The sequence below is a fragment of the Equus przewalskii genome, chromosome 7 (genome assembly GCF_037783145.1).
Source record: "Equus przewalskii isolate Varuska chromosome 7, EquPr2, whole genome shotgun sequence".
Taxonomy (NCBI): Eukaryota; Metazoa; Chordata; class Mammalia; order Perissodactyla; family Equidae; genus Equus; species Equus przewalskii.
The window spans coordinates 70,897,454-70,914,563 of record NC_091837.1 but is presented as its reverse complement, the minus strand read 5'-3'; the positions used below and the strand labels follow the sequence as shown (position 1 = coordinate 70,914,563).

The 17,110-nt window shown below is 40.9% G+C and overlaps 1 protein-coding gene across 4 annotated transcripts in view; it reads right to left on the bottom strand.

Moving 5' to 3' along the window:
- ME2 (malic enzyme 2) overlaps positions 1 to 8,799 on the bottom strand; it is a 55,313-nt gene extending 46,514 nt beyond the window's left edge. For 2 of the 4 annotated variants that reach the window (XR_011542043.1, XM_070627600.1), the window contains exons 1-3: positions 8,217 to 8,772; positions 7,255 to 7,357; positions 1,409 to 1,528 (exon numbers count right to left, since the gene is read on the bottom strand). Coding sequence is in view for 2 of the 4 variants with exons in the window: in XM_070627600.1 (XP_070483701.1) it covers positions 1,409 to 1,516 (108 nt within the window). In the remaining 2 variants the exon portion in view is untranslated. Of the gene's footprint in view, positions 1 to 1,408; positions 1,529 to 7,254; positions 7,358 to 8,216 lie in introns of all 4 variants that reach the window. The other 2 variants (XR_011542042.1, XM_070627599.1) reach the window with 2 other exon arrangements.
- Positions 8,800 to 17,110: the final 8,311 nt, after the last annotated feature.

The following is a 17,110-nucleotide window of genomic DNA, read 5'->3' as shown; positions in this document are numbered from 1 at the left end:
TAAGGTACTTTATAAATTTCTTATAACCCCCCCCAAGTAGGTTTTAAATAGTTTCTATAAGGATAAAAATAAAATAAAACCATATTTATCAAATGTTTACTATACCCATGAAACTGTAAAAAGATACAAAGAAATTTTGAATGGTCCTTGCCCAAAAGGAAGCTGAAATATAAATTCATGAAAACCTAAATGCTATCAGTTATTTCAAGGACAGCTTAAGACATGAAAAGATGCACAAAGCAACATGTATCGATTACTTGCCATAGGAACAGAAAGATAAAAACTGCTACAGGGTTTCAGAGAAGGGAGCGATTATTCCAGCCCAGGGTGGTGTGAAAAGGCCCTATGGCAGAACTGGATTTTGAATGAGCTGCATCTTGAAGAGCAAGCAAGATTTGGGGAGATGAGGCAAAAACAAGAGAGGATTACAATATCCCTCATTAAGCTTCATTTAATTCACTAACTGCTTGCTGAATTCTCATGCGGTGCCAGCTACCAAAAATGCAAAGATAAGGTGCTGTGTGTGACCCTTGGTCAAATTCCCCTTTGTAGGCCTGAAACCCCTCAAAACATATCACAGTTAATGATTTCCCTCCCATAATGGGGAACAGATGAGATTAGCAAATTTTTTATGACTATTGTTTTAAAATAAATCACATCCTTGTCTGAATGTACCTTTCCCAAAAGGTAAATTTCATATACAGCATATACAGAAATAAACCCAATGTACCCTTCCTGTAAGAAATCGCTTTCCAGAATTACTTAATATTTAATATTGCCACTAAAAAATAGAAGGACTTGCCCGCTGTACCCAGTTTGGATAAGGAACAAAGGCAGAACTAGGTCTCAATATTGCCCATCATTTCTGGCCCAAGAGTACAGAAAGGGTCAGGGGTGACTCTCCTTTGAAGCAGTAGTGTGATTAATGGGCAAAATCACTTGTGTGCAATGATTTGTGTCCAAAAAGTTGGGTGGAGGTGGGGTGGGGGTGGACATTAGATAACATTTCACTTTACAATTTTGACCCCATCCTCCAAGGGCCCAAGTGACTGCTCCAGGATGAACACCTGATTCAAGCTGGGTCAATCTAAATATTCCACATCTGGCCAAAAGTCCTGGCCAGATGTTATTCTTGGGATTTTTATTTTTGAGATAGAACTAGGAAATAAAGTCAATCCTTTTCTGGTGGTAGAAGTTGTAGAGGGTGAAATTTGGGAGATATAAAGCAGTCATGATTCTTGCCAATGTGGAAAAAACTGAAAAAAAGTTCACGCAGTAAAAGTAAATACCTCTGAATAGTTCTTGTATAAAGCTACAAAACACAAAAATTTCATTCTTTATCAGTCTAAGATATAACAAACCTTTACCAGGAAGAGAGAAAATGTATGTTAGTATTAGTGTTACTGACCTTGTTTGTTCTCGGGTTCAACATAAGCGGCTTGCCTTTCTCTTTCGTGTGAACAGGACGACATGCTAGAGTACAGGGAGCAGCAACTATTCTCAACCGAGACAACATCTCTTCCTTCACCTGGGAAAAGCAAAGCAATTAAACCACTGATGAGAAGCATATCACAGAACTGCATGTACAGCGGCTATCAGTTTTCAAAAGCAGATTTAGAAAGCTTAACTTTCCACATGTGAAAAGGCTTTTTCAAAATACATTTGTTTCTACAGGTTCTAATGACCATAAAAAGGTAACAATAAGGTGAAGGCAAAGACTGACTTTTCCTGACACCACTTTAAGTCTTTGGATAACAATCATTGCTACTCTTTACGTATTACCTATTACAGTGTGCTAAACATTTACCCTTTTTCTAATACACAAGAGTGGGGCAAGGTATGTATCTTTCACTTATGACAGAAAGAAAGTGAGATGTTAAGAAACAAGGTAACAGCTAGTAAAGAGACAAGTGAGTTCCATGTAAGCGAGTGTGGGAGTTTAGCTTGAAGGTGGAAAAGTGAGTAACAGGAAAGCCTGGAGCATACACATTCAGAAGAAAAGAAGCTATGCAGATTCTTAATCTAGACTTAGAATTTTATTTTATTTTATTTTTTTAGGAAGACTGGCCCTGAGCTAACATCCGTGACCATCTTCCTCTACTCTGTAACGGGGGACGCCTACAACAGCATGGCTTCATACACAGTGCATAGGTCTGCACCCGAGATCCAAACCTGCAAACCCCGGGCAGCCGAAGCCGAGCATGCGAACTTAACTGCTGCGCCACCGGGCCGGCCCCTAGACTTAGAATTTTTATATCCTAAGATATTCAATGTTTAAATTTAATGTACTAAAACTTTTTTGTTTTTAGAAAACCTGTTCTTTAATATAAAAAAAATCATGCAAATTAGCTAGAAAACATGTTTTTGTCCTTTCACATCCATCACAAACATATGGGAATTCTTCAAAATGGAAAACTCTACATAACACAGTCATGCACTGGATAACGACATTTCAGTTAATGATGGTGGCCCCATAAGATTAGTACCATATAGCCTAGATGTGTAGTAGGCTATATCATCTAGTTTATATAAGTACACTCTGATGTTCGCACAACGACGAAATCACCTAGCAATGTATTTCTCAGAAAGCATCCCTGTTAAGCGACACCTGACTGTACATTAAACCTTAAATATTTACTGATAGGAATATAATAGATCTGTATATCAATTCTCCTACCAAATAACAATTTGCAATGCCCATTTATTTCTTTAATCATTACAAATTATCATGCAGTAAGTTTTTTTTTAACAGAATTTCTATTTGCTGAGAAATTCATCCTCTGTATATGGGGGTGTAGCAAAACCATCTGCACTGGGATTTTTTAAAGTTGATTTTTATAGGGGCAAAATTCACATAACATAAATTTAACCATTTTAAAGTGAACAATTCAAAGGGATTTAGAAAATCCATGTTGTGCAATGACCACCTCTATCTAGTTCCGAAACATCTGCATCATCCCAGAAGGAAATATGGTACCCAACAGGCAGTTTGCCCCCTCCCCCACTGCCTGCAACCACCAATCTGCTTTCTGTCTTTATGAATTTACCTATTCTGAATATTTCACAAAAATGTGGTACTACATATGGCCACAAAACCCAGAAATCTGTATGATCATAAGAACATCAAGAATCACATGAGACGGGGAAGGGGGTTGGGGACAGGACAGGTGTTGCTTAAGGGTACAAACCTGCAATGAGCTGTAAGTCCTAGAGATCTAATGTACCGTATAGTGAATATAGACAATAGTATTGTATTATAATCATCAAACTTGGTGAGAGACTAGAACTTAGTTATTCTAACCACTAAAAAGAAATAATTATGTAACATGACAGAGGTACTAATTCTCGCTACAATGGCAATCAGATTATAATATATAAATGTATCTAACATGTACGTCTTAAATTTACACGTTATATGTCAAATAGATTTCAATAATAATAATAATGATAATAAAGAATAATGAGAGACATACCACAAAATAACTGATTTGTGGTTTTTGGTTATCTTCCAAAACGTTCATGTCATAAAAGAGAAACACTAAGGAACTATTGCCAATTTAAAGAAGACTAAACACATGTGACACCTAAATGCAAAACCTGATTTAAAAAAATGCTATAAAGGACATTATTGGGAAAATTGGCAAATTTAGAAGATATACTGTGGCTTACATAAAAGTACTGTGCAATTTTAAATTTTGTGAACCTGATAACCACATGTAAGAGAGATACTTGTTCTGAAAATACACAGTGAAATATTAAGGGACCAAAAGGTATGATGTGTGCAATCGAGGCTTTCAAATTATTTCAAAATAAATTGTATTATTATTATTATTTTGGGTGAGGAAGATTGGCCCTGAGCTAACACTTGTGCCAGTCTTTCTCTATGTTTGTATGTGGGCCACCGCCACAGCATGGCTTGATGAGCAGTGTATAGTTCCACGCCTGGGATCTGAACCCGTGAACGCCGGGTCGCTGAAGCACAGTGCACAAACTTAACCACTATGACACTGGGCGAGGCCCCAAAATAAATTTTAAATGGTAGTATTGATCATATGTTTATGTGGTTCTTCCAGGAGAGATAGCATTATTTATCACAATTAAAACTTTGGTAACAAAAGATTGGTTTAGGGGCCAGCCTGGTGGCATAGTGGTTGGGTTCGTGTGCTCCACTTTGGTGGCCTGGGGTTCACAGGTTTGGATCCTGGGCATGGACCATACACCACTTGTCAAGCCATGCTGTGGCAGCATCCCATATACAAAATAGAGGAAGACTGGCAGAGATGTTAGCTCAGGGACAATCTTCCTCACACACACAAAAAAAGGTTGGTTTAGTATTGCAGTATATTGGTGAGGCAGGCAAACCTAAAATAGTATGGAATACTTTTTATTTTAAATCAAAGACAATCTGAAAAAAATTACATTTTGTAATCAGTACTTGTAACATAGTAAGAAATATGTTTGGTTTTTGTCCTCAGTTCCTGGTACAGAGCTCCTAAAAATCCTCGGAATTTCCTGAGTGATAGAAGTATCTTTTGTTATTCACAATCGAGTTGCTTGAGAGTTTCTTGGATATTAACACATGTTTCTTGTTTCTACTCCGAGTGCGTCACTCACACTGCCTTGCCCTGGGAGGCAGTGGAACCTACTCTCCGGGTGGTGTTTAAAAATGGCTTAGGACTGAAACTGTCCGGCCACTGGCTGCTGGAGACTACCCTACTTGGGGGTAGAAAGGAGAAGGTCAATGCACTCAAGACCAAAATTAGAGAGAGGTCATCACTTGGTGCAACAAGCACAAGCTCTGCAGTCAGACAGACTTGAGTTTGAATCTGGACTTAGCTAATTACCAGTTTGCAATCAGTTGTGTGACCCAGGCATTCCCAAACGGTCTCTGAATTGGTGTTAGTCTGGGACATGCTTTTCACTGGTCTGTGACCAAATTGGAAAAACCAGGACAATGTAATATAGTTTTTCATAATACTAAATTTACTGTCTTTGTTTTCATGTTGCAATTATGATCTTCCTACCTTTTGGTGATTAAAATGTCCTTTCTTTCATAAAAGGATGGGGATGGTAGATGGTAGTTTTTAAAAAGGTTCTTAACCTTGACAGAATTCAAAGCTGCTGATCTTATGTCTGGTCCAAGTTGCCACCCTGTGTGCACACTTTTTTTTATAACTTGCTCATGAAGTCCAAAAGTCTGGGAACCACCGACTCAGAAGTCTCACTTTTCTCCTCGATAAAACAGGGCAGGGGAAATTCTATACTGCAGAGATGTGACTAGTAATGAGCCCTTAGAGCTTTATCATCATCATAAATACCTTGACTACTTGACTTAAAGGGTTATTCAATAAAATCCATATCCAGGCAGTCTAACAGGGTGGTCAAAGGCAAGCTCTGGAATCAAACTGCTGGATTTAAATCCTGGCTTTGCCATTGCTAGCTCTGTGATCTTCAGCAAGTCAGAGTAAACCACAATCTCCTTGAGCTGCGGTCTTCTCATCACTCAAACGGGGATGATAAACAACAGGACCTACGACACAGGGCCGTTTTAAGATTTAAATTAGATAATCCACGTAAGATGCTTATCACAGTGCCCTCTAAGTGCTGTCTAAATGCTAGTTATCTAAGCATTATTGTCATCAGTAGTAACAGACTAAGGTGGTCAGAAAGTGCCTTCTAAATGCCTGTTAGTTTCTGCATCAACATCTTCCAAGGTGAAATCCACGTTAAGAGGCCATGAGGATAATCATGGTTAATATTTATTTAAACTATTTCAAAATAAATTTCTAGGTCAAGAATGAGAATCTGGATGACATAAGGATCCAGGCAACATTAAATGTCATCCTAAACAATATCTACAGAACCAATATAATATTTTTCATTACTTTTGAAATTTGTAAATATTGATCAAAGGAGGTATAATATGCAGCCATCTAATCAAAATGGTGACTTTCAAATAAAATAGTTACCTTTTTATAAAGCCAAATGTAGAGTAATTTTGATATTTAGTGTGAATTTTGTCCTCTAACATTGTTCCTCAGTAAACCACCATACGTTTTAGTGTTATTTACGTTTTAAAATGTGGCTGTTAAGTCTGTCTGAAATTCCACCAACATAAATCAGAATTTATTTTACTTTAACTTAATACAAAATTGAATATAGTTTAGAATAGCTTAGTTTTATATGAAATTAAATACAAGGTATGCATGAACAGTACTACATAGGAGTTAATTTACAAAAGAAATTCTCAAATGGTAAATGAGTTCCTTTATGAATTTTTGAATGTGTTTTCATAATAAATATATTAAAAGACAAAAACATTATACACAGTCACCTTCTAAGCCGTAAGTAATTCTTTCTCAGAAATAACTACTGACCAAGAGTGTTTTAATTCTCAAGAGAATGAAGAACTTCTACAAAAGCATAGCCCAACATTTTCCAGTAACATATGATAAAGGTAATATCAGCATTTCTGGCCTCCATGCCTAACTTTTAATTAAGTTTTTATGACTACCTCAAAAGGGTCAGATACAGGTTATAAATCAGTGCTCAAAGCGGAGTATTTAAAGGTCGAATACAATAAGATGACAGAGATCAACTTTTTTCTGTATTTCTGCAAACCATGTAACAGCAACATGTAACTGAACTATAATAGTCACGCAATAGAGATACATATACTGTAGTGTGTGTATATATACATACATGGATATGGATACATGGGGGTGAGGGGGGTGACTGTTTCTTCTCTAACTTCCAGAACGCTTGGCCACTAAAGATCAAAATTTATGAGTACAGGGGCCCAACGGTGGTGCAGTGGTTAAGTGTGCACGTTCTGCTTCAGTGGCCCTGGGTTCACTGGTTTGTATCCCGGGTGCGGACATGGCACCGCTTGGCAAGCCATGCTGGGGTAGGCATCCCACATATAAAGTAGAGGAAGATGGACACGAATGTTAGCTCAGGGCCAGTCTTCCTTAGCAAAAAAAAAAAAAGAGGAGGATTGGCAGCACAGGTTAGCTCAGGGCTAATCTTCCTCAGGAAAAAAAATCCCAAACTTATGAGTACACCATTGCAATTATTAGCAACTGAACAATGCTTAAGGAGCATACAAGGTGAAGAGGGGGTGGAGGCTAATAAATCAGATTGCCTGAGTTTGAATCTAGGCTTTGCCACTTAAAACCTGTGATTTTGGGCAAGTGACTTAATCTTCCCAAGCCTTAGTTTCTTCATTTGTAAACTGGAGATAACAGTACCAACCTCAAAGCACTATTTTGAGATCATCCATGTAGAGCACACTGCCCGACTCATAATTAATAATTAACACGTGCTTCCATTGTTGTCATTAAGAAGAATTGCAACACTAAAAGAAATAAGATGCTATTAACTGCTTTGCTTAGAAGTGATTGCCACAAGCATTATTCAAACAGATATGAGATAACACGTTTTGTAAAGAAGCACTTCTGTTGAGATTTGTTATTTTGATTATGCTTCCTACCAAAAGGCAACATAAGTTTTCTAGAATTATCTTCAGAACCAAGAAAGAAAGTCAAATCCAGGACCACAAATATAACACCGCACAAGCAGAGATGGTTATCACCAACGTCAAGGAACCACCTGCCAATTCTGGTCCACAGATGCCATCTCATATGAATGGACAGAATCCTAGAACTTTCTAGCTTGCAACAAACTTCCTCTAAAACGAGGAACTAACGAACGCACACACCCACACCGCCCAACTCCTGTCATTAATTCATCGTTGCAGAAAAAGAGATCTACTGATAAAGGAGCTTCGAGCCACACAATCGGTCTTCAAGGGGCGCGGGAGGCGAGGGAAGAAGAGATGCCGGGATTCTGGAGCCCAAAGGGCCTCACTCCAGGGCGGGAGGGGGACGCCCTGGGACCAGCGAGCCGAGAACCCGGGAAGTCGAGCCCCGAAACCGGGCGCCGGGGAAGAGCCGCGGACGGTCGAACTGGGGGTCGCCGCGACCTGACCGCTCCGCTGGCCCCCAGCCCTGACTCAGGGAGCCCCTTCCCTTCACCCCGGCCCCCATCCTCCACACCGGGACCCTGCCGGCCGCACACACGGAAGCCGGCGGCGGGGCCGCGCTCGGCTCCCCGAAACAGCGGGAGGAGGCCGGCGCCCGCTCCTCTCCCGGAGCTCCCGCCCGGCCCGCCGCGCAGGCCGCCCGCAGCAGCGCGCCCCTCACCCGGAGCCTTACCCGACGTCTCGCCCCGCGACAGGTGGTGCTGCCGGCGGAGAGGCCGCGGCCTGGCCGCCCACCCGGGCGATGCTCAGCTCCGGCCGGGCCCGGCCCTCCCCTTCCCCGAGCTTCCTGGAGCCCGCGCCAGCTCAGGGTGGGACCGGCGTGACCGGGCGGACACCACCGAGGAAGCTAAGCAAGCGGCGTAGTGAGGACAGGGCGCCGGGAGGAGAGCCGGTGCGGCCCCATGGGCGGAGACTGACGGGAGCGCGGACCAATGCGGAGGCAGGAAGCCAGTCCCGGGGGCGGGGCTCTGCCTCGAGGCTCCGCGGCTCGCGCGCTGAGGTTCCTGCCCTGCAGGACCTTCCTCCGTCTGGTTCCTGGAGGTTACTTGTTTTGAGGGCGGGCGCGCGCCCCTGTGGACGCGATCCCGAGGAATGTGAGAGGGGCCGTGGAGAGTAGAAGGGGTCCGCAGATACAGGCGACGTCTGTCGCTCCACGAACAGAGCTGAGACCGGCTCACCGGGGACCTCGCATCCCCGGGATTGGCGGGGCTTTTGGGGGTGATGGCAGCGCGTTCGCGCGAGAAGAGGCTCTGCGCAGGCGCGGGTGGGGTTGGGGGATGTTGGTGGGTACCAGTCGCCCAGGCAGGAGGAGGCGAGAGGAAGGCTGGGAGTTTGGGTCCATCCTGGATAGCCAGTGGAGGCAAGAGAAGGATGGAGGGGGAGATTTAGGAGCTGGATACAGGATAGGAGAATGGAGAAGAAGAGGGAGGATCCAGGAAATGCGAGGCTTCCGCGCTTTAGGAACAGTTATGTTTCTGAGCTGTTTTTGTTTGCGTGTCTAAGACTCGTTCTTCTGCAAAGTTCTGTGCCACTCTCCACAGCTGCTGGCACAGTTATTGGCCCGCGGGGAATTTACTAATGATCCCTACCGTCACAGTCACCATAAATAGATTTTCAATGTTCCTTCTCAGAAAAGCACTGGAATGCTAACCTGTCATCTTGAAAGCAGCAGAGACCATACCTTAATACATCTATACTTATCCACAGTTATGATATTGAAGGATATTTCTTCACTCTTATATCAGAAATGTTATCACCAAAAATTCTTTACTGCAATTGAGTTTGTGTGCTCTTAAAGTATGGTGGTGATGATTTTAAAATAAAGATGTAAAGGATAAAAAAGAGGCAAGGCAGATGAAATAAGAAAATTGAAAATGATGGAAATGTAAGATAGTGAAAATTGAGTGAAAGCAGAGAAAAGTAAATTGTCTCCTCCTAAACTCTTTGACAGTTGTGTAAAATCTGGAGCAACTGTGCCACTGGGAGCATTGAAGGGTGGGGCATTCTTGGGAACAGTGTAGTTACATGATAAATGATAGGTATGGCTGCTATTGTAACAACTGCAGTAAAAGAGGGACTATAAATAAGTATGACCTAAAATAACCCTGCTGGACAGAAATTGTCAAGATGCAGCAAGTTTAATGACGGAAACTTCAAAAATTACAAGTGTCATTATAAATGCTTCATTCGTGGAGGTAAAATTCTTTTGTCTTTGAAAGACAGTTTGCCCTCCATTAGAATAATCCCAGGTTGGAGGGTTGTAGAGAGCTATCATGGATGGGACTTATTTTGGTTAAACTGAGGTCAATTCATTCCTTATTCAATGAAATATCTGTTAATGTCGAGGAGGCAGATGCTGCTATTTGGCTCGTTCACCCCAGTTAACTTCTTGGTCACTTGGGTGATTGGCCTGAGGTTTCCTATCTAATGCAGAAACATGTGGCTATTAGCACTTGAAACGTGGCTGGTCTAAATTGAGATACTGAGTTTGAAAACAGTGCAAAAAGAGAATATAAAATATCTCAGCCTTTAAAATATTGGTTGCATATGAAAATAATATTTTGAGTTGAATGAAATATATTATTAAAATTTATTTCGTTTCTTTCTTTTTACTTTTTTAATGTGACTACTGGAAAATTTAAAATTACATGTATAGCTCCTATTTATGGCTTGCATTGTATTTCAGTTGGACAGTGCTGATCTAAGAGGACCTGTTAGAATCACATACATAGAAACTGTTGGGTGGGGCTTCTGGAAAGCCGTTTTTAAAAGAATAGACTCAAATGGCATGTGCCTTTCTTTTTTTTGCTTCATCCCACATTGAGCCACATTCAGCTTTGGTTCCTTCCCCCATACTTCTTGTTTGTTGAAATGGCCTCTGTGTAAATCAACTCAAATAGGGTTTTCTGTTTGAGGCTAAAAATAATTAATAGTTACTACAGTTACTGCTACAATTAAAATGCACAAAAATCTGTTCTCCCTGTCATACTATCTTAATTTGCACTTCTTTCTTTAGACTGGCTCACATCTCCCATCAGGTCAAAGTGAGGGTATCAGATCTAAAGTAGTGGTAGTAGTAATGACAATTATACCGCTTTGATTTTGTGTGCCCTCGACCTACTATATTAGATCAGACCTTTAAATTCATTTAAAAAAATTCTATACTTAAAATCTGTCTACACACTCACATTATTTCTAGAGACCTAGAGTTGTATGTGATTCCCCTCGGCCTTTTAAACATTTGTGAGACATCTTAGTGTCTCACTATAACTATTCCTGAACCAAAATAGCATCACTTACAGATGAAATAGCTCAATTCAGGCAAGAATGTTGGACAGATAGAGGCTAAAAGGTAAATTCAAAAGAGCACAATATTTTTCAAAGGTTAAGAGGATTATTGTGTTTAAGTATGTGAATGACTTCCCACATGTCTGTTTTCAATCTTGCAGAAAACTCACCATCAGTTGCAGAGTGATGACCATTTTATTTAACCCAGGAGTTGTGTCCTTTCGTGTAGTTCTTGCCTATAGGAACCAGCAGACGGACACTTGTGGAGGTTTTAGGTTTTAGGTCTGTGTCAATGATTACTCATGTTTTCCAGTTACATTTGTTTTTTCCTTATGCTTTCGTTGTTCAGATCCAGAATATAATATATGTAATATGTCACCAAGTACCAGTTACATAAAAGGAACGTGTTAGTTGCTGTATTACCTTTCCAGTATGCATGGACAGTCATCCTTTGGTTTCTGAGGGGGATTGGTTCCAGCGCCCCCTGAGGATACCCGAAGCCACAGATGTTCAAGTCTCTTCTATAAAATGGCATAGTATTTGCATATACCCTGCGCACATCCTTCCTTGTGCTTTAAGTCATTTCTAGGTTATTTATAATACCTACTACACTGTAAATGCTTTGTAGATAGTTGTTATACTGTATTGTTTAGGGAATAATGACAAGAAAAAAGTCTGTACATGTTCAGTACAGAGGCAACCGTTGCAGGCCTGTCCACCGACATCAGTGGAATGCGAGGATGCGGAACTGGGGATGTGGAGGGGCAACTGTATGTGTTTTGACGAAGAGGACTTTCTTGTTCAAACTTGTCTTCTTTTAGGTTTTCGACTTTCCAGATGTTCCTTGAGAGAATGAAAGAACCTCTGTTAAATGTAGGGTTCTTTCTAATAAATGGAGTTAGAACTTGACAATCCTTGACTAGAAATAAGGCCGAACAAGAAATACAACTCCAAGCAGAGTATAGATTATCCACTGATTACACATCCCATTTATGGATAATCTGGGAATGATAGAAGGAAGATCACTGAGATTCCTGTGGGCATGTCTGTAAGTGTAGGGGAGTATATTTGCAAACTATCTGGACAAATGCCTCAGTTCTTCAATAGTTTTTTGTTTTTGTTTTGTGTTTGCTTATGTATTTATTTTGTTAAAGATTTTAGATTTTATTTTTCCTTTTTCTCCCCAAAGCCTCCCAGTACATAGTTGCGTATATATTTTTTCAGTTGTGGATCCTTCTAGTTGTGGCATGTGGGATGCCGCCTCAGCGTGGCCTGATGAGCAGTGCCATATCCATGCCCAGGATTCGAATGGGCGAAACCCTGGGCTGCCGAAGTGGAGCACGCGAACTTAACTACTCGGCCACAGGGCCGGCCCCTGCTTATTTATTTATATTGAAGGAAAGAGCACACTTTAGGAGTTTGGAATACTTGAGTTCTAGCACTATCTCTCAAATTCTGTTGAAAAGTCACTTAAAGGGCTGGCCCAGTGGCATGGTGGTTAAGTTTGCACGCTCCACTTCAGTGGCCCAGGGTTCGTGGTTTCAGATCCTGGGGCAGACCTACGTATAGCTCATCAAGCCATGCTGTGGCAGCATCCCACATACAAAATAGAGGAAGATTGGCACAGATGTTAGCTCAGTGACCATCTGCCTCAAGCAAAAAGAGGAAGATTGGTAACAGATGTTACCTCAGGGCCAATCTTCCTCGCCAAAAACAAGCTAACAAACAAACAAAAAAAGAAAAGTCACTCAACGTCTTTCTCCTGTCAAGTGAACACAAACTTTCCCTACCTATCTCAAAGGTCACTGAAAGGAGGAAATATGATGAAAAATATGCAAGGGCTTCGTAAAATTAAAAGGATACAAATGCAAACAAACTATTCTCATTCAGGTTCCCTGCCTGGCATGTAGATCATGTTTAATAAATCATAATTACCATTCACTTTGCACTAATTATTTGCTAAGTATTGCTCTAAGGTTTCTCATGAATATATTAAAATCATTTAATTGTCTGAACAACACTATGATGTAGGTATAATTATTATCCCCATTTTACGTATGGGAAAATTGAGGACTTAGAGATTGATTTGCCCAAAGGTACCACTAATAAGTGGAAAAGGGAGACAAACTATGCTGTAAAAACTCTGAATATTTTTATGTACGTACAGTTCAAGGTTTTGGAAAGACCAGAAAGAGCATTTGGAACATTATGCTACCCCAACCCCCAACTTGGGAAATGGGAAGGCTCTCCCCACTTAAGCTGTCTATTACAATCTCCTTCATAACTTAAGGACAAATTCTAATCTCACCTCTTCAGTGAAGCCTTGTGTAATAGTATGTAAATGCACATTGGAATTATTTAGGAGCTTCTAAAAAAAATTGATGCCTACTCTATACCAGTTAAATAAGAATCTTCTGATATGAGAGTCCAGCATCCATGTTTCTTAATAATTCTCCTCTATTTCTTTTTTATATGCTTCTCATACAGTATAAGCTCTGTGAGAGTGGGGATTGTTTCTCCCCCTATTCCTCCCGTCCTCACATATGATTAATGTTTAATTAATGAGCAGGTGTAGAAATGTTCACATCTTCCTTGTCCTAATGAAGGACTTCTCAAGGTGTGGTTCTGGATCATCATCATCATCGTCATCATCATCATCATCATTATCACCTGGGAGATTGTTAGAAATGCAAATTCCACTGAATCAAACTCTGGGCTTGGGGCCCATCCATCTGTGTTTTGACAAGCCCTCCAGGTGATTTGGATACATGCTCAAGTTTAAGAACCATCGTCTGATACCATGCATTGGTCAAGCAATCCTCAGAATGTAATTTGTGTGTGTGTGTGTGTAAAATTTCCTACCGAGAAGAGCTGATTGGGAAACAGGCATGAAAAAGACACAATACTTGCCCTCAGGGAGTCCACATTATAATGTGGAGACAAAGCATTTACTCATGTAAGTATAATTTAAAAAGCAGCATGTTATTACATATTTACAGGCAAAGTGACATGATCATGTTGTCTTGGGTTTGCTTTGAATTACTCTAGGGTAAAAAATGGGGATAGATGTGTCGACACAAATAATCAATAACCATCCTATAGATAACAAAGATAGAGTGATTTTTAATTGAGCCAAGGACTAGTCTGGAAGCACTCCCTTCCACAGGGAAGAAAGTACTCCAGGAAAGCATTTACAGCATGATTACACACCATTTCAGAACAAAGAACACACATCAAGCATGAAAGGAATACATCCCACCCCCCCCCCCAAACTCACACGGAGATGTTTTGCTGCAGTTTAGCACATACACAGCAGGGCAACTGGACCTTAGTTCTCTGAGAAGAAAACTGATCTTCAAAGAAGTACTGGCATCAGGGCTGGAGAGAGGAAGACATTACATTCCTATCTTTAAAGAGTGCATTCTTTGGGAGGATGTTTGAAGCAGATGTACAATGCATGTTAAATACTGCTTATTATAATACTTAAGCTAAATTTATTATAAGTGACAAAGAATTATGACGTTTCACTGGTTGCTGTGAGTGCAGAAATGACTGGATAAGTTATAAAACCTTAGCTGTGTGTGTGTGTGTGTGTGTGTGTGTATGTGTGAGGAAGATTGGCCTGAGCTAACATCTGTGCCAATCTTCCTCTATTTTGTATGTGGGATGCTCCCACAGCGTGGCTTGGTGAGTGGTGTGTAGGTCGTCACTCGGGATCCAAACCTGTGAAGCCCAGGCTACCGAAGCAGAGCACACAAACTTAACCACTCACTATACCACCGGGCCAGCCCCAAAACCTTAGTTTTTAAGGAGAAAGTTTTGATGATGGAAGTCAGTAAAGTGGTTAGCTTTCAGAGGGGGGTTGGCTGAAAAGAGACACAGGGAACGTTCAAGTTTTCAGTCTGGGTGATGACCGTGCACAGGTGTGTAGAAGTTGGTCAAGATTGAGTGAGGTACTCTACAGACCTCACTGTGTGAATTTTACATCCACCCCAATCACTATATAAAATAGACCATTTGTATTGTGCATTGCTGTTTCTTTTGGAGTAAATGCCCCCTGAACTCTGTCGTGCATCCAGTATCTTCCTTATAGGCTTCCTCCTTGGTGTCCTTCCCTGGACCTTCTCAGTAAAAGGAGGAGACCATTCTTGGCTGCCCAGAAAGTAGCTCTCCAGGCCTTGAAGAGTCGTCAGAATGGCTATGCAGACAATACAAACAGTGCTGAGCCCAGAGAGGAGACACAAGCTCTTCCTGGAAGGACAGATTGCAAGGGAGGGGACTCGGTAAAACAAGGTTTCAAGGCCCAAATCAACAGGAAGCTGGGAGGAGGAAATAGGTATCAGGGTTGGTCACTGAACAGAGAAGGATGTGGGTGGGGATAAGTTTGTGTGAGTCCTGCACTTTTAGGAGTTGAGGCTGCTATCTCAGGCTCTGTCTTAGGTTTGGCTGGTTCACCTATGAAGTGGGAGAAGCCTTAAAGGGGCAGGCTGCTGGGGCACACCTGGCCATGTGACTTCCCTGTAAAAGTCTTCAATAGGCAGAGTTTAAAGTGGTATGTATGCCAGTTATCTCAAGATGGGCGTTCATTTGCCCACCTTTCTCAAAATTAAAGGAAGACCTTTGGAAAAACTTTCATGTCAGTTGCCATGAAAATAGAGCAACTTTCTTTCATCCACTCACCACAGTGTCTTTCCTTAAGGAAAATCCATATTACTGAGGTTTCAGAGAACTGTGGAAGGTCATTCTCTTGGTAGTGAGAGTATACATGAGTAGAATTGTTGGTTTTAGGTTGACACATCATTTATAGCAAAAGCAGATAGATTGTGCTAATCACACATTTAAATTTACACAACCCCATCTGCCTTAGAAGAGAAAACATTAATAATGAATGCTGACTGCACCACTGGGAATTATCCTCCAATAAATTAGGGACATTAAAAATGCAAACTCTTTAAAAATACAAGAGAAAGTAAACAGTATATCTAAAGGCATTTGTGCCAGACAGTCGGCAGAAACAAACCTCCAGTTAGCCTACTCTGGAAACGAGACATAAAAGCATTTGGTGTAGGTAAGGACTATCATTAAGAAACAATAACATTTTTGTTATTCCCAAAACACAATGAAGTGCTAATGATGGTAATTATGTCCCAAAAAAGTACTAACAATTCTTTATATAATTAAAATAAATATAACTTTCAGGCTGTCTAGAAGAGTAAACTAATACCATAGTAAGCAGTGTCTTCATTACCAAAATATCTTAAGGAAAGTTCTAGAAATTTTTGTGAAGAACAAAGAAGTTAATATCATAGGCTTATTAACAATAGAAGAACCTTTACTCCTTAAGGAAAAGTAGCACTTTAGTGTTTATGGATAATATTGTACCACGCTTGATTTTTCTCTAGGACTTATTAGGTATCCTGGAGAAAGTAAAGCAAAAGTTTACTAGCGTCATGTCATTGTGGGAATACCCTCTTTCTTTTATGAAAGTGATTCAGTCTTACTAAAGCCACCTCTAAAATCCTCCTAAACCATAGGCTGCTTGGTGTTACTCATTCTAAACCCTCGTCCGGGCTCCATAATTATCCATAAGCCCTGAGGAGAGGATTCGAGCAGCAGCAACCTTGGCATCACCTGGGAGCTTGTTAGAAAAATGAAATCTGAGCCCCCACCCCAGACCTATTGCATCAGGATCCAGCATGCCCAGGTGGTCCCATGCACATTAACATTTGGGAAGTGCAGAGGACTCCTGAAGTTCTAGGTTCTGTGAACTCATACTGCTGGGAATGGATTTTTATTTCTAGATGTGGGATAATGAGAAGCCCACGATACTTCCTTTACCTTCAAGAAGTTCCTGTGCCAAGACAAACATGGTTGTTCTTTCCTTCCCACACTGAGAATATGTTATGCTTAAACCGCGACCGGTACAATTTTATTCTTCATTCACCAGGTACGCAGTTATGAACCGGGCACCAAGTAGAACCTTTGCACCAAACAAGATGGATGCAAAGTCTCTGGCTGATGTCTGGGAAAAAAAATCCCAGGAATGTTTCCTTGATCATCCAAATAGTGTTCCTAGTATCTCGAGCATTACTCTACATACAGGTCCTTAATAGACCCTACAGGCTTCATAGTTAGACTACATGGGATGAAAACTACCTCTGAGATTCTATCTCTTGGGGGCAGTACAGGGACATTTTTCCATAAAGTGTTCAAGATTTCTCTGGACGAGAGAGTAGCTACAATAGATGTAGTAATTTAAGGGAACCTAAATTGGTAAAT